The sequence below is a fragment of the Thunnus albacares genome, chromosome 24 (genome assembly GCF_914725855.1).
Source record: "Thunnus albacares chromosome 24, fThuAlb1.1, whole genome shotgun sequence".
Classification (NCBI taxonomy): Eukaryota; Metazoa; Chordata; class Actinopteri; order Scombriformes; family Scombridae; genus Thunnus; species Thunnus albacares.
Window position 1 is genome coordinate 8,941,847 of NC_058129.1, and position 18,342 is coordinate 8,960,188.

Sequence of the window (18,342 nt, forward strand, 5' to 3'; positions counted from 1 at the left end):
GTCAGGTTGGCTTCGAAATTCCAAAGATCCTAAATATGTCAGGTTGAAGTTTGGAGAAAATGTGTGTCCAGTGATGCACATCTAGGATATAGTGCAGCCATTAAAAAACATCATCTTGGGTTTGATTATTTCACTCATTAAACTGAGCTGGAACAAGCTGTATATGATACAATATGTGTGTGATAGTTTGGGATAAGATTTTTTTTCCAACCTTATAGCTAATTAAGGGTAAAAAACAGAAACTGTATATGTAAATGAGCCAGTGTTCACATGTGGTTCTACATATGTCCCTCTTTTGTCCCTATTTCCCACCCCATCTCATCTCAAGGAGACAAAGATACGGTCCATATTGCATCCACTGGTGCATATCAAGGTCAGTCAGTGGCAAAGGGATGCACAATGAAGCAAATGTCATTTAGAAGTGTGCTTATGTGTGTGTGTGTGTGCGTCTTTGTGTGTGTGTGTGAGAGGTGACATGGGGCATTCACTTACATGACTGACACAGATGTTACCTTTGTGGTCAAAAGGCTGTAAGTCAATTAGGTTTTGCTAATGGGGCCGAGTGCTTAAGCGTCTCTAACACACACACAAACACACACACACATGCACTCATGATATTGATAAGATTACCATGGTAATGTGAATGCACCAGGGTTAAACCACATTAAGGGAGCCGCCTTTCTCAAAGATCCTTGCTTTTTTTTTTTTTTTTTTTTTTTAAGATCATCAGCCATCTTATCCTAAGTGCCCTCCTCTGTGGCTCGCTCTGCCTCTTCCTATTTCTGTTAATGGGACTTTTCTTCTTTTGTGTAGTCCTTCACTTCCTCTTTCTTTCTCTCTTTTCTCCCTCAGCAGATACACAGCAAATATCCTCTGTTGCTCCTTACATCTCTTCCTTTCTCTCCCCATCTGTCTTTGACTTTATCTTTCTGTCTTTAATTGAGTGACTTTATTGGCACGACTCCTTTTCAGAAACCCAAAATCCGTCTCTCTCCCCATCCCGCATGGTTTCAACATGTCTCTTTGTTGACTAAGCATAGGCACGGATACATAAAACAGCTTGTAATGAGTATAAAAGAGGTAACATGATTGTTACCTTTTTAAATCTGTATTTATCTTATTGTAAAAAAGCCTTCTCATAAGGAAATCCATCGTTCAGAGCAGTCATTTAGTGCATGCACACTATAAATACATATATTTATGTAAAAAAAAGAAAAAGCCCATGTGTGATGTAACATTACAGTTTGTCTTCAGTCACAGTTACAGCACACATACATAATGTTTAAGTGCCTGACTTCGTACGATAAAGGCATGATTATTCACATTCTTCTTCTGCCTTGCATTGTGGTAGCAGCAGACAAAACTCTAGCTCCTAGCCGTGCGACACTTTTATCTCCCCCCCAACAAAAAAAAAAACTCTCTCTCTCTCTCTCATTAGCATGCACTTGTCCTCCAGTGTTTTCTCTCCCCAGTTTGTCACGCGCTGATCTTTCCTTCAGAGGCCGAGTGATAAAGGCCCTGCAGAGTAAACAAGGCGTGGAGAATGGCCTCTTGTCTTTTTATTATTGCCTCCTAATGCTGCACTCATTCCTGCCGTGATGGAGTGGGGTTGGAACCTACAAACACCGTGTGATTGGGTGGAGGGGTGGAGGTGGGTGGGCACTGCCATGCACTCTCCATACATGCACACATAGAGCGTGCGAAGAGAGACACACTAAAATGTAGAAACTTACATGCACAAATACACGTTGAACTGCACGTTTTCTGATCTCAACAATAGTTTTTATGTCGAGCAGCAGCGATAAGACCCAAAAAGATTAGCTGTAACATCTGCAGCTTAGTTTTATATATAATTGCATTTCCATTGTAATTTGAAAACCACTCAACATGTCAGGTATTGTATTGCTGTCTGGAAAATATGTGTCGTAAGCCCCCCTCTCTCTCTCTGTCTCTCTCTCTCTCTCTCTTTCTCTCCGGTCTCTAGACTAAAGGGAGGGGTGGGAGGTTTGGAGGGAACAGGGTGGCGAAGGTCACTTTGATGTGACTATAAAGACACACAGCAGGCCAGTGGAAAGAGATGAAAGAGACAGAGCAGAAGTAAAATAGATCCTGGTGGAAGAGCAGAGGAAGAGGAGACACATTCTCTCATCTCCTCTGCAACATACAGCAGATAATGATGCTGTATCATAAACAAGAGGCGGCCGGGGAATAGAGCAGGCATCTTGCAATTAAAGTGGGCAAACAACATTTTTTGAACCAAGCTGACAACAGCTACGGGCTGGATCCACAGCAGAACGGCCATCTTGCATGTGGAGCAAGCAAAGCTCATATCGGAATCAAAAACAGCAACTTATTAAGCAGGTTAATAAATTACCATTCATCAAAATAGGGCATTTGGCAAATGCTGATCATCCACTGTGACTTATTTACTGAATGATTAATAAATTCTGCCTTATTTTAACAAGCCGCACTCTAAGATGCTTTGGATATGCCACGATTAGGCAAATGAGATCTGTGTAGATAGCTGTCATAAGTACAGTTTGCCTGAATGTTGATCTTAATATCTTAATCGTTTTAATGTATGCATAATCTAACATCAACTTTGTTTATACATCATGTTCCTCTACATTGCCTAAAGCTGAATTTCTCACCATCTTGGCTTGATGCAGTTGCCTGCCCCCATTAGGCTCAGTTGCGTACTACAAATGAATCACCTTGTACTGCAACAAGCTTCAGAGGAGTCACTGGATATGACTCCAGACTACAGTTAGTGTTTTGTCATCTCTCTTAGCAGCCACAAAACGTCAGATTAAGTATATTAGAGCTCATATCAAAAACGGATGGACAAAATCCTTCAGAGCGAGATCATAAAATCCGCTGTTTTTGTGTCTCCTTAAATTAAAACGCTGCGTTTCTGCACAGCCCTACTTTGAGGTTTCCTCTCTTTCTGTTGCGCTTGCTGTTTCTAACTGCAGCTGAAAGAGTTTTGATGATTGAGCTGTTTTTGGTGTCGAAGGTAGCACATACAGAAGCACACGTACAGTACAAACACCCGCAGTAGGAGGAGGAGGAGGAGGAGGAGGAGGAAGAGTGGTAAGACAGCAGACAGACACCAGATGTTTCCATACAATCCAGCCAGCCAGCACAGCAGAAGCAAGATTAGTGTACGCGGTACAGTATGTTAGTGTGCGTGTGTAATTATTACCCCGGCCAGGGCATGCCCATAGCTTGGGTGGCCCAGGAGGAATTTTACAGTGGCAGTGAGTTTAGAAATACAAGAAGATGTGAGAGATTTGCGATTTGTGCCTCCTGGTGAAAAGGGGAGATCCTTCTCACTGGAGGAATTGGTATGGGAATATTTGGAAATATTACAGGGCAGAAGAGGGTGTGTGTGTGTGTGTGTGTGTGTGTGTGCGTGCAGATGTGCTTATATGATAAAGATCAGATGAAACTTTAATGATCCCAAGGGGAAATTGGGTCACTGCAGCGGCACAGAACAGTGTGAAGATAAAAATACAACAAACAGAACATTTTGAAGATTAAAGATGGAGCGGCTACATCATTTTAATACGGAGCTGCTATAGGCTTTGAAAGAGTGCAGCCTCCAACCTGTGCATTGGCACAGATGTGTGTGTTTGCACCATTTCATTATGCCTTTTAACGTCCCTAAAAACTGGTTGGAAAGCTCTGATATTGCTAGTTGAGGTGTCACTCCAATGAATACCAAAGAGGATCGCAAAACTCCTCTTCGACCCTTCATCCTTCATATGCTTACAATGCCTTTTAGCCCCTCCCAAACACACACACACACACACACACACACACACACACACACACTCTCAAGATGCTGATAGGGTCAAATCGAGGCTATCTCTAGCTTATCTTCCCCACCGTTAGATCTAAAGTCGTGTCTGTCGGTGATGAAGAGAAGAAAGCTGAAGGCCTCGACCGGGGATCAGTCAGCCTCTCAAAAAGACTACTAGACTTTCACACAGTTTCCTCCTTGAACCTACAGCCGGCTGACTGGCAAAACACACTGATGGGAGAGAGGGGGGAGGAGAGGTGTTGAGAGAGTGAAAGAGGTAGAGAGGTGTGTGTGTGTTTGTGTGTGTGTGTGTGTGACAGAGACGGGGGAAGAGAAAGAGAAAGAGAGGGAGAGTTATCAGTCATGCTGTCAGTCTCCGGGGCAGGTTGTGATAAGAGCGGCTGCATGGCAGCGGTTGGTATCTATCTCTCTCTCTCTCTCTCCCTCTCTGTCTCTCTCTCCATCTCTCTCTCACACACACATAACAGGGGGGGGGGGAGAAAGACCCTGTTGTGTTCCTCTCTACCACCCATGAGTGAACACAGCGCAGGTGTGCTGAGGTGAGGAGTTGGACTGTATGGCAGCCATTTGTCGACTGTATTTTGGGGCAGAGAGATGACAGAGGGGATACAGATGGTAAGACCTGGAGGAAAATACATTAGAAAAAGGAGTTTACATACCGCAGCTGCAGGTTAAGTGTTTGATTTCACTGCTGTGGCACTTCAACACAATCTGACACTGAGACATGCAATGTCCTGGTGGCTTTTTTAGGCTGGAGCTCATAGCATGCCAAGTGCTTGCAAGGATATGAGTTTCAATTTAGTCATTGGCAGGATATATCCCTCATTACTCTACAATAAATGCCTGTTTTACTCCTCTCTTCTTCCATTTTGTATAAATAGAAGAGGAACCGGGTAGTTTCTTTGAGTGGTGATAGCCAATATGGCTGAATGTATGTCACCTACAGAAACTCATATTTCATCAGCAGAAGATTCAAGAAAAAAAGGCGTCATAGTTTGACTGACAGGTGATCTCCAGAAGTGCAGTGCAGCATTTAAGGTGTTGCCAAAAAAATGTAATACACCAAGAATGCCAGTACAGCCAAGTATTGTATATGAAAGCTGCAGTATATGTATCCCCTTGTGGGATGAATGCAAACACATTCCATCCACAGCATTTCCTTTCCCCCTCTCTCTCTTTCTCTCAGCTTTTCTGTTGCCCTCCATTAGCCATGCATTGACCCAATATTTTGGAGGTTGGAAGCTGATGGTGGGGGCAGAGATGTTGACAAATGGGAGAGAGGAGTATCAAATGACCCCTGGGGACTGGGAAGGGGGGGGCGAGAGCAGAACAGAAAGTGACCCAGTGTTGCTTGAAGGTTTTTATACTAGCTGTGTTTACTCTCTTTATCTCTGTATCTCTCTCTCTATCTCTGCAGACGGGTCATAAGTGGGGTTAAGCGAAGATCACCCGCTGCTCATCACAAAGAATTTAATCAACGCTTTCTCATCAACAAACACGTATAATAACACACACGAATGCCAAAGATAAAAAGAAAACAATCTCACAAGCATAAACACAATATAACACATGGCAAACTGGTTTATGCCAGTGCGGACCCTCCGCCTAGAGGCCCAGATTAGCCAATCAGAGTGACGTCTGACAGCCGCCGCACCCTTGGGCTAGAGGTGGGCTTAAAAATGACTGACAGGCTATAAGAAAGCTGCAAGTTGATGGCATCTAGTCAACCTGGGGGGTGCGGAGCAGCAGGGGATGACAGTTGACTGAGGTGACAGACAGACAGTGACACACACGCTTGTCATACAACCTTCTGTCAAGGACATTGAGGTCTTTAGTTGACATTATTTACATCTGTCTTGAACCAAGGAAAAGAATGCACACTTATTATCGTGTAAAAATTAAAAAAAAGCTTCATTTTGTTAGCGTTTATCAGCATCTTCTGTCTCCATCTCCAGCTCTATTCTGTCTTCCCAATTAAGGACACGGTTTTGTTGTTGGACAAACAAGACGCAAACACTTGCAACGTTAGGTTGAGTTCTCTTCCAAATTCACGCGCCTATACTGTACATATGGGATGCCAGAAGGTGTACAGTATGTTACATTGCCTCAAAAAGTTTCCCATGTGTCCTGACCTTTAGGAATGCACCTAGCTGTTCCAAATAAAGATGCCAGCGAGGCTACATACTGTACCTCATTATACAGCCAGGCCTCAGCCAGTCCATTACATTACACAGTAATACAAGCCATAGGCAGGGCACATGGGCTGGACGCTAGAGAGGCCTTTCTCAGCAGATTATTTTGGGCTCACTACTGTGTCATTATACGGCCTCCTGCTCTGTATTTAGGCCTGTTGATTGTAGGGCTGAGATTGGGCAGGGCTGAGGTGGGCTCTCCCTCTATTGAGTTGAGGGCTTGGACATTGGCTCGCTCGTTTGATGTGTTTTGTGGTGAAAGGCGGCCGTGTGCCGTTCGCTGTGCAACCACCACCACCCCCCCTCCTCCTCCTCCTCCTCCTCCTCCTCCTCCTCCTCCCCAGTCAGACACTCCTCCCTCTTTCTCACTCTTTCTGGGATTTTCTACTCCTCATCTCTCCTCTCTGTTCCTTTGAAAACAGCCCTAGGAGAAGTTCTGCTCCCTGGTTTACCATCACAATATGTCTTATCTAGGTATTATCTGTGGAAGAGTTCATATCTGTGGTATCATCTTAAGGGGGTGGGGTGCGTCTGTGTGTTTGTGTGTGTATATATGTGTGTGAAAGAGAGAGAGGGGGAGAAAGCAAGAGAGAGCAAGAGACCCCCCCCCCATCCACCCTCTGCACCCCTCCCACCTCCCCATAATCAGCGACCGACGGGAGGGGGCGGAGCTGAGGCGCCGTGACTGTAACGCGATAGCTGCTCAGCTCAAAAGCGCGAACACTCACACACACTCTCTACACACACTTCCCAGACGCGTTCACAAGACACACGCCGGTGTCGGAGCCGAGCGCAGGCTGTTACGGAGCCGCTACCAAAGAGAGAGAGACACACACACACACAGGAGAGAGGGGCTGTGTCGCAGGAGGTGGCATGACATGAACGGTCCTTTTAGGAAGAAAGAGCGCATCACTTTTTTTTCATTTCTCATTCTGTGACTTTTGTGCCGCGTTCAGAAGGTGGTTCTGACTCTCTGGCTGAGGTTTCCAGGGCTTTGAGAGCTGTTACTGTGGACTTTTGCTCGCTACTACTGAAGCCCTTACAGGAGAGCCAAACCTCGTGTGCGCAAAATACGCGGGGACGCAGAGAGGGAGATACGGGCAGTGGGAGCCTCTCAGTCGGAACTTGAAGCACCCTGGAGCCGCTGTCCAGACTCTCCGGAGCGCAGATATCACCCGAAGCCTCTCAGCTGCGGAGCACACGCAGTATTTATCAGGGAGTTTATTTGTTCACTATTTTTTTTTTTTTTTTTTTGGATAAGGTTTAGTGGCAACGCTCCGCTGAATGGGCAGACTTATAACGCAAAGGACTGAGCAAATCAAAATATCTGAATTTATTCAATGACATGTAGTTGGCACAGTTTTCTCCACCAATGGTTTGATAAACGCCGTGGGATTATTGAACTGGTTTAGTTTTGACTGCTGCCAGCGGTTTTTGGTCCTGAAGGGGTGTGGATTTTTTCTTTTTTTGAAGGAACAGCAGAATTTATATCCTACGAGGTGGAAACATTAGAAACTTAAAGCTCTCCAACGAGTTTCTGCATCATCCAAGATGGATTTTGTGTCATCGTTGATTGGATTTTTAATGGCAATGTGTCATCTGGCATTGAGAGTCAGAGGAGAAGAAGGTGAGTTTTGGTTACTTCTTTTGATTTTGACGCACGCATGGTCTGTCTCAACCAAAACACGTCAAATGGAAAAGAAATATATATAAATATGAGAGACATGGATTCAGTTTAAACAATGCGTTTCGTTTAATATGAGGCTATACGTTACAATTATTTAACCATTTTTCAAGAGCTCCTATTCATGTGTTTCAAATGATTTCAATACACATAAGAGTGGCATGATAAAACCATTGTGAGATAATTAAATCTATATATACATATATATATATATATATATATGAGAGAAAGAGAGACATGGATCTAATGGATTCATGATGACTTCACATTAATCAGTGACTAATTCAAGCCCGTGCCAGGCCAGTTGTTACACATACGCATTTAAAACTAAAGAACTTAGATGCTTTCATTAAATATTTAGGAGATTGCAAACAGTTATCTGTCCCAGCTAGACTGAGTTCCAGGATAGAGCCAACCACCAGCTCACTGGACTGTGAATGAGCTGATTATATGCATGAAGCTTTTGAAAATTCAAACACATTGTTTACCCCGAGTTGCCCGTTGTTTTTCTTTGATTTAATTATTCATCAAGGGAAATAAACAAACCCGCGCCTGATTAAAATGCTATTTCACATCATGATGAAAACAGCTTTTAGGCGTAGGCTGGGCCATAACCTCATATTTTTTTTAAATATATATATATATATCGCTGGTGTCCAAGAAGCCGTGCGTAAAAGCTACACTGTCATTGTAAGATTGGACTAATAGGACTGTAATCGTCACCATTATAATCATTATCTTCATCAGACACCACAAGTCTCTCTCCTTCATTATTCCCTCGTGCTCCTCGGGTTGTGTGTGTGTGTGTGTGTATGTGTGTGTGTGTGCAGGGTGAAGGTAGGGTTGCTGGTGGCGGAGCGCCGGCAGCTCCAGGCGGCGGCGCACCGTCACCTTCGTGCGCTCTCAGCAATCAAATAACAATAAACGGGGAGATTATAGTGCGGGATGAGCCGCAGAATAGCAGCCCTGCAGCTGGTAGGCAGGGCACAAAATTAGCACCAACCACCGGCCAAATGCTGGGTAAATATGCGAGTGGCTGGTAGATTTGCTTCACTCACCAGCCAAAAAAACAATGGTAATCTGCTGAGTGGCTGGTGAAATTTGAACATTCACTAGCAATCTGGCCGGTGGACAAAAAAGTTCATTTTACACCCTGCTGGTAGGGGTTCAGAGCATTCACAAGGGCTCATTCTTACAGTAAGGTACGGAAATAGGCTACATTTACAGAAAAAGCGCACATTTCCTTTACTAATGAAAGCGCGCTAAATTAATTTAGAAGCCTAATGAAGCGTAGAATCAACACCAGGAAGCATGATCAAATAATAACATAATTCATCAGTTGTTGCTTCATTGTGTCACCAGAAATGCGCAGGATGTAAACAGGTTTGGAAGTGTTGGTGGGAAAGGATGCAGGGGCTTACCGTTTCAGAGAAGTGACGCCACTAGTGAATGACACATGGCCTCTCGCTCTCTCTCATCCTTGTAAGGCACTTACTCCTACATTTCTTGTTGGTTTTCCTGGTTTGACTCAGGGCGTCACAGTTAAATATTTTATGCAGGTGGAGATTTTGCACAAGGAAAAATAACAATAGCAGCCTATATATAATGTTTCTGTAGTGTTTTGTGTTGGAGGGCACTTAATCGTACTTATTTACACATCTTAATTTATGACATATTCATCTTTTTCCTATTATAAAGCATTAGGGAATTGTTTTTATACTGTATATATGCTTATACTCTATAGAGTAGTCTACATTTGGTTGCATTGTTGTAATTTCTTTTCACTGGGAGTAGGTGGGGTGGACAGTTGTTCATGATCCCATGATAATTGTTGAGCCTTTACAACACCACCCGCTGGCCTGCCCTCAAAACGAAACCATGCTCCGTTTGCTTCATATGGGCTCTTCCCCTTGTTTAGGCTACTTGTTTTAAATAGGACAGTCATCCCAGCCATCCCTCCGAATGCATGCGTGCATGTGTGTGTGTGTTTGTGTGTGTTTTATTGGCTGCCTGTGTACCCGTTGATCAGAGACAGATGTGGGCCTCTTGGCAGTCATCAGGCAAGCAAGAAGCTGGATCCCCCTACCTCCCTCTCTCTCTCTCTCTCTCTCTCCCCTGCCAAGACACTGCACCGCATGTCCCTGCCTCCATGCTCCCCTCAAGAGCCACATTACACACAGATGCCAGAGGAAAGAGAGACTGAAAGAGAACAGAGCGGAGACAGAGCAGGGAGGTTCAGAGAGACAGGAGAGAGGAAGAGGGTGCAGCAGAGAGAGAGAGAGAGAGAGAAATGTGGGGGGGGAGGACAGAGAGAAAACAGTGAATACAGAGAAGAATGGGAGGCACATGCAAAAGCTTCATTACAGCTACCCAAGGCATCCACCAAGCCATAATGCGAAAAAACAGAAGGGAACGAGAGAGAGGAAGACTTGGAGGAGAGACCGGGAGGGGGGGGGGGGGGTTGGATTGTTCATCAAACGGAGTGTGAGAGGAAAGGGCAACATCAAAGCGTGCAGGGGTCACACAGTTAAAGCAGCACTGGACGGACAGGGAACAGATCGCATTAAGGGTTTATGAAGCGACACTGTCGTCTGGGGTGACACAGCTAAAGTGGGGTAAAATCTACAGAGCTCTACAGGGAGAGATTTTATAGGTCGAAAGCAAAAGAAATGAAGTGAATCTACCATCTGAAAAACAGGCACACTGTTACAATGAAACATCAGAGTCACACTAAAGACTTTTGCAATATAGAGAATTTGTGCTTTTGATGATTTGGGGTTTTAGCAGCTTGATACTTTTCAGGTAGCAAAAGTTTCTCTTAAGATATAGTGGGGGGTTTTTTGGAATAAAATGTTGCACGCCTGAAGCATCTCAGCCGGATACCTCTATAAGCGTGAAAAATCTTGCTCTGAGGGTAAATGAGCTGAGAAAGATATAAGGTGCTTGGACATTTTTCAGTTGTGGCCTGCTGTTCTCTGCTGGTGTCCCCCTCATGTGGAATGAAAGTCCCTTTTCTTGTCTCAAGGCCTCTTTGCTGCGGTCTTTCTATCCGAGGCAGAGAGACTTCCACTCCACTTATACTGTAATCACAATAGTTTGACTCAGTGACATGTACATTAATTACTCGTTACCACAGGCATTAATATTCAGGCCATTAAGCAGCTCATTTGCATGTTTATTGAGTGGGAGGCTGTGCATCCTTTCCACCTATGGTATCATCTTCTTCCAGAGTTCGATTTCTACTCATTTAATCATTTGTTTTTCTGAATGTTACCTCCCGGGTGAAAGGGCTGTCTCATTTTTATCTTCTTTGTTGGTCTTTTTTTTTTTTTGCCCTTATCTGTTTGTTTTTCTCCTCTTACGCCTTCGCCTTTTCTTTCCTCCACTCCTCTACCACCCGCCCTTCAATTCTTTGCATTTCTCTGTGTTTTAATCTGCCCCAGCCTCAGAGGTATCAGCCGTGAAAAACAAGGTCACCTATTAGCATTCATAGCCAAAGACAAACTGAGCGGTCCGTTCAATACCAGTCAGGTATGAGAGTCACAGGCTCACGCAAAGCCCTGGAACAGCACGCTGCACTTGGGGTGAAATTAAAAACAAGACCCCCATAAATAAAACAGAGCTGGGTCTTTCACTCTGCTGCATTAGCCGCACAGGGGGGTCTTAACAGGCGCTCAGGGACAGGTTTAGATGGAAGCTGGAGGGGGTTAGCATTGTCAAGAGGCAAAGCATTTTGAATTTACGGTAATTCACATGTGGGGCTAAAGAGGAGAGGGTACAAGTGGAAAGAGTAAAGGGGGTGAATTTAGCTACAAAACTACTTTTGTAAGAGCTGCATTTCACCATAAAAAAAGCCTTTTTTAAGCAGTCGGTTCCGCTGAAAGGTAACATTCTGCGAGGCGGGTGGTGGCGGGGGGGTGGGGGGGGGGAGTGGCAGCAAATCACCAAGACTCTCACAGCAAAGCGCAATTCTTCACAGCTCTCCCTCGCTGATGTAGGCTCTGCTACCTCCACTCTTTAGACAGGGAAATCTTTTGTGAAAAGCCTCGACGTTGCAGGTTTGAAGCTGTCGCACAGAGACAAAAGAGCGCACCAAGGGAGAAGGAGACATGATACTGTAGTCAGGTAGTGTTTAGGATTAGGCCCACACCATTACCCCCCTGCAGGCACCAGCAACCATCTGTTTACTCGATTGATCCATTGAACCATTGATCACGATGGCCAGCACTGTGCATTTAGCTGATTAGCATGGGGCACTTATCCTGTTAGGGAGGGAGGAGTAGAAAGGAAGAAAAAGAAGGAGGCAGAGGGAGAGGAAAAGAGGATTTTTGGATATTATCTGCCTTTGATGTGGCTTTTGTTAGTTCTTACATGAAAAAAAAATCCCCCCTTAAACACATTAAACACTGTTTAACAGAGCTTTTGTCTGTGTAGGTTGCTTTTTCTGAGCTGATCATTGTACGTTGGTGTGTCTTTTGGTTTCTTTAGTCTAGAAGATAAACATCAATACAAGTAAAATTTGCCATTTTGAAGCGACTGTCGGGGAAAAGCCATCATAGAAGACACTAACTTCTCCATCTACTCATGCAACATGCAAATTAGACATTGTGTGATATTATTATCACTCACAGGTGAATGCAACAAGTATGGAAAGTAACAAGATTACTCCCAGAAAGCTTTGAAACTGGCATATTGATGATATTTAACCACATATCAGTAAGTGTGGATTTTTCATTAAATGTCAATTTTAAGTTCTCTCTTCACACACACACACCTCCACTACCACTGATACCGCTTATACCACCACTACTTTATTTTTTATCCAAAGGGCTGCCATTCTGCCTCATCATAAAGGTCTTATAGCACAGTGCAACAAAAGTGAATCTCTTTTCTTCGCCCTTCCTCCTCATCCTCTAGCTCTCCTTGGGTCCAGTCTAGTGTGGAATGGGTGAGATTAAAAGCAGTCGGAGAGACAACCCCTGCTCTTGACTGAATGGATGAGTGCTGCCCACTCTCCCCTCTCATTCCCTCACTCTGGGCGATAGCACTTTTTAATTAAGGTGGGGGGGTTGGGGGGGGGGGGGTGGTGGTGGTGGCGAGGGAGGGAGGGGCAAGAGACACTAGGAATGATGGAGGGATTTATCAGCGCCTCTCCGCACACTCGCAGCTTATCCCAGAGCGTGACGCCATACTTCCCCCAGATAAGGCGGCTAATAGAAATGAGAGCGCAGGCGTGCACGCACACACACACACACACCACTGAACGTGAGCTAAGACATGCAGACATATGCACATTTTCTCAGATAATGAAGATAAAGGCACTCACAGCGGGTACAAAGATGTCTCTGGGTTTGACTGTATCTGGAGTGACTTAAACAAAATCTGCACACACACACACACTTTAATTAACATTCATTTCATTGACACAGTATATGCTTACAATAAAAAAAAAACAAGGTCACATACACACCTGTATTTGCAGTATTTCTGCTGCATTTCAGTTTCATCCACACAGCTCAGAGAATAATAATGAAAAACACACTTCTGCAAATACACTCTTATATACAGTGTACACACACACACACATAGTAATGACGTTGTTCCCATGTAATAGGGTTTTGGTCCGTGCATGGTGGGAACATACTGTATGTGGCACTTGTGTGTGTGTGTGTGTGTGTGTGTGTAGACAGATGAGCCCCTCTAGTAGAAGAGACAGTGTAATTCATGAAGCTCGCTGGCAGCTCCTGAGTGCTTCCCCCGTGTTACTCATCCAACACCACAAGTTCTGTTCTCATCAAAACATACTGCTTGTCAGCTCACACACACACACACACACACACACACATTCATACATATTTTACACCAACTAATTGCCATGGATATCCAAGCAATTAGGAAAAAATACACATCTCCATCATTCTTTATTTTTCTTACAAGCAGCAAAGAAACACACACACACACACACTCAAAAACACACATGCCAGTGCCGGTGTGTGTGTGTGTGTGTGTGAGCTGACTGACAGAGGTTTCCCAGTGGGGTCAGTGTCTACAGGGAGCCGCTGGATAGCAGGCATGTCTTAATGAGGCTCGTCAGGCTCTCTGCGCAGTACACACACACGCACACATGCACACACGCGGTCGCTCCATCGCTTCTCTCGCTCGGTGCATCTCTCTCCCTTCCTCAGCCTCCGTGTTTCTCCTTCCTCATCACCTTTTGTTGCCTCCCTCTCTCTCTCTCTATCCCTCCCTCCCTCCTTCCGCCTGTCACACATCCTGCCTCTCCCTCGCTCTACCCACCTATGTCCTCTCACCCGTCTATCGTACATCAACCCCACCCACCGCCTTCTCCCTCCTCCCCTTTCGATCAATCTTCCCCCTTTCCTCTTCAATCCATCTTTTATCCATCGCCTCACTCACTGTCTCTCCTCCTTTTCGGTCCACTCATCCTCCTCTCCTTTATCCCTCCTCTTCTCTTTCATCCTCTCCTTCCCTTCCATTTTTTTTTCTCCCTGCTGTAATCCTTTTCCTCCTTCTCTCCTCTCCTTCTCTCCCCTCCACCCTTCCTCCTCATCCTCCTTGGAGGCCATTGAATTGGCAGCTCAGGGAAAAAGTGTCGAGGCTGCAGGATTCTCCCCAAACGGCTTAATCTGCCGAGGCTCTGCGTGCTGATAGCCTCCTGCACCCCTTTCCCTCCATAGGCTTCCCAACAATGACTGTCTGTCTGAACAGCCGCAGCAGATAAAGAGATGTCTGTGTGTGTGTGTGTGGCTTTCTGTCTGTCTCTGTCATTCTTTGCCATCCCCACTATCTTTTTTGAAATTTTTCAGTTAGCTATTTTTTTTTCTACTTCTGTCGACCCTTGTGATTGACAGGCCCTCTGTATGTATTTGGATGTGTGCGTGCGTGGGTGGCCGTTTGAACATGGAACAGCACCCGTGTGTGTGTGCGTGCGCGCGCATGAACGTGTGGGTGTGTGTTTAAGTGTGCATCCTTGCGAGTGCCTTTGTGTGTGTGTGTGCGTGTGTGTGTGTGCGCACGTAGCTGAACTTGTGTGCATTTGTATATCTGTGTAACAGCTTGTATGTGTATCCGCGTGTGTGCGTGTGGGCGGCTGGAGTTGTGCACTCACATGAAATCACCGGCAGCTGTGTGTGCCTGGTGTGTGAGCGTGGGCGTTGCTCCTCTCCAGTAACAAAGTAAGGAAGCCATCGCAGCTCTATCAAATGTCAGAGAATCTTAAGTGTGCCTTTTAAGCACAATAGGCGGTGGAAATGTCAACACTTGAAGGGTCTATTACATTTCAAGCCTTTGGTGCTGTTTTTTTTTCTTTCTTTCCGCTTCCTTTATTGATGCTTTCACAGAAATTTGAAAGAAACAGGCAAGAATATCAACCCATTTATGTCAAGAATAGATTCAGCTCAGCGGCTGAGTGGTTAAACCCACCATTTGGTACTGCTTTGTTAATGGCAGTATACCATAAGATTCTGTTTGTTGCCTAAAATAGCTCTGCTTTCTTTCCTCTGTGGTGTTTTCCTTATTTGGCCAACATACGCCTGCCACAATATTAAAAAAAAACATTTGTCTCTCTTTGAGTTCAATATCACGAAGTTCATTACATGTAGAGAGCCCACTGGTGCATCAGCAACCGAGCGCACACATGCGCACGTATAGGAAGGTAGAGAGGAAAACCACCCCCCGGCTGTTGTCATGGAGAACACGTTTCGCCTTTGCCTCCGTAAAGAATAATAATGCCTGCAAATCTATTGCAATGCAAAAGTAATAAAAGAACCATTGTACACGATGCTGGGTGTGTGCATGCGTGTGTGTGTGTGTGTGTGTGTGATGACTCGTTGGGTGTGTGTGCGCGTGTAGAATACCCGTATACATGTTCCTTTTGTATGTGCATGTGAGTTTATGTGTTTAGCGTGTTTGTGAGAGATAACGCAAAGCGCGAGAGCTGTCGTAGCGGTCCGGGCGCAAGCAGAGAATAGGGCTTTTGTTGCGGCGTTAGCTTCTCATTACAGAGTCGGGGTGACCCCCAGAACCCCGCTAGACAGGCCGTCTGTGTGTCACTTCCTGTCTAAGCCCGCTGAGCGATGCCATTGGCAGGCTATTGTTCCTGGGAGAATGTGATAGGATCAGAGAATGTGTCCTAATGTTTGCAGATTGGCTTGCCGGAGCAACAATTACACTTGGAGAACGCTCCCAATGGGGAAGTAGAGAGATAAGAGCCTGGGTGTGGAAGGGGGTGAAAAAGGCTCTGTGTGTCTCTCTCTGCATATGTGTGTATATGTGTGTGTGTGTGTGCGCGCTCACCAAATGCGGCAGTGATGATCTTTTATTGTTTTAATAGCTTACCCATGTGGTCCCGCTCGCATTGAGAATCCACAATGGAGAAGTTTTTCCAATTTCCTCCTAACTGACGGCCTAAATTGCTTTCTTTGTTTTACTGTTCATTTGTTGCTCATCACATCTTCATACAGAAAAACAAGGTAAATGAAAGCGCTCCTCTGAGTCACCATTTACTGGGGATTTTTTTTTATGCTTTGACAATGGCCTCCCATGCAAATGACGGATGTAGAAATGCACCATGACTAAGTTTAAAATAAAGCACTTACACAATTTACAGAATTGTTCCTGCATTTTTTTTATTATTATTATTATTTTACATTCAATAACTGTTGTCTCCCTCTGTATCCCACTCTTCTGTCTATCTCTCTATATCTCTCAATAGCAGTGCCAGAGTGCGGGGGTGTCTTAGATGCCAGCGAGGCGGGTTACATCACCTCCCCCGGTTATCCTCTGGAGTACCCGCCTCATCAGAACTGTCACTGGATCATCACGGCGCCAGAGCCTTCGCAGCGCATCGTCCTCAACTTCAACCCGCATTTTGAGATCGAGAGGCTGGACTGCAAGTAAGACGGGGAGGGGGGGGGGGGGCTTTTTAAAGAGGGGTGTCATAATAGTGAAGTCTGTAAACCACTCTTTTCTATCAGAGTAAAATTGCTTTGACCAAATAAGGACTTCACAGCGTATTATTATTCTAGCTGAATGGCGATTTGTGGTGACATTTTCATTAGTATGCTACAAAAGCATTTTAAGTAATTTCCTGTAGAAGCACACAGATTTTTACATACTATTATAATTCACTGTCAGCGGTTTTGGCTTGATCCTAAGTTGTTGAAACATTTTCCACATTTTGACCATTCCAGGTCAATCGCAAAGGAAATTTAATTGTAGATACAAGCTTTCTGGAAAATGCAGACCATTAAATGGACTGTGTGTTTTTTTTCTGTTAGTGAAATTATTATTTATTGGGCACATAAGCTCTCCCGTCCCATTTCACATTCACATCATTACACACATTATGTCCTGGACGCTGCCCAGTGCAACCGCACACTTTTAGTACTGGCCTTTTAAAGGCTTCTTTGCTGCAATTACTGGGTTTAATTCCTTGCTCAAGGGCACGTCAGCTGCGCATAACCTCAATAGTTCAGAGAGTAGAAAATGTTGCTCATTTCAGTTTCCACATCCCAGGTTTTTTGGTCTCATTCGCACGATGGTGAAAACAGACAAGCGAAGCGGGTCACAATAAAGATCGCATGGAAAGAATGATTCAAATAATTAGTCGATGTTTTCCTTCCACTGGTGAAGTCAGTGCTGTAGGATAAAAAAACCTGGGTCAAGAAAAGATATTTTTTGTTTTAATTCGCTGGAAACTAGATGATAGAAGTTCTTGACTCGCTGAAGGACAACGCATCAATTCATACACCACGATCAGAAAGTTTCAACAGATTTTTTTTAGAATAATTTTTCTGTGTGTGTATCAACTTATCTGACATTATCAGGACGATCCAGCTGTAATCCTCCTCCATCTGATAATCAAATGCCAAGCAACTTTTGAAAATCTGTGTGTCTGAGTTTGGGCACGGAGGGCAGATAGCATGAAGGGAAGACAGACCAGATGGATAAAAGAAAAGAAGCGTGATGTAGTTTGAAGTTTGTAGGGGAAAAGTCAGAGAGAGAGGATAAACAGAGAAGGGAAGGAGGAGAAAAAGAAGAGAATGAGGCCCAGCTGTTTTTCGACTGGATATGACTACGTTGGTCAGTTTCCTTTCTCAGAGACACGAATAATCCAAATCATATGGTATCCTATTGTCTTTGACCTCAGAGGAAGAAGGAAGAAGTCATGGTCTCGTCTGTTTAATCCAGTTTTATACAACCAATTCAGGAAGAATGTTGCACAATGCACCCATTCTGAGACTTTTTTTTTTTTTTTTTGTCCATTTGGTCTGTTTAAAATGAACACAGACAAGATTCCTCCTCGACTTATCAGCGTACTCTCTGCAATTACGCCCATTTATTTCTCCTTTCCTTGTTCCAGCCCTCCCATCTCTCTGTAAATTGAAGAATTAATAATCCTAGATGGGTGTTTTTGCATTGTCTACTGACAAAGCACTTTGTCTGGCCAGGAGACAAATGTTACTTTCATGTGTACATCAATGGCTGCTTTGGTGAAAGGGTTTTTGTAATGATTGTCGGTCCTATTCACACAGTTGCGTCATGTTGCAGTGAACTGGAAATGTTATTTTGATGTCTCGGCTTTTACGTCTCCGGGTTTTCTGACGCTTTTGAAAAAG

General features: G+C 44.5%; 1 protein-coding gene across 4 annotated transcripts in view; it reads left to right on the plus strand.

Moving 5' to 3' along the window:
- The first annotated feature begins 255 nt into the window (after positions 1 to 255).
- The window catches only part of nrp2a (neuropilin 2a), a 66,227-nt gene continuing 48,140 nt past the window's right edge, over positions 256 to 18,342 (plus strand). For 2 of the 4 annotated variants that reach the window (XM_044344907.1, XM_044344911.1), the window contains exons 1-2: positions 256 to 373; positions 16,437 to 16,617. In XM_044344907.1, coding sequence (XP_044200842.1) covers positions 271 to 373; positions 16,437 to 16,617 — 284 coding nt within the window. In that variant the 5' untranslated portion in view covers positions 256 to 270. Of the gene's footprint in view, positions 374 to 6,745; positions 7,646 to 16,436; positions 16,618 to 18,342 lie in introns of those variants that run through there. The other 2 variants (XM_044344909.1, XM_044344910.1) reach the window with 2 other exon arrangements.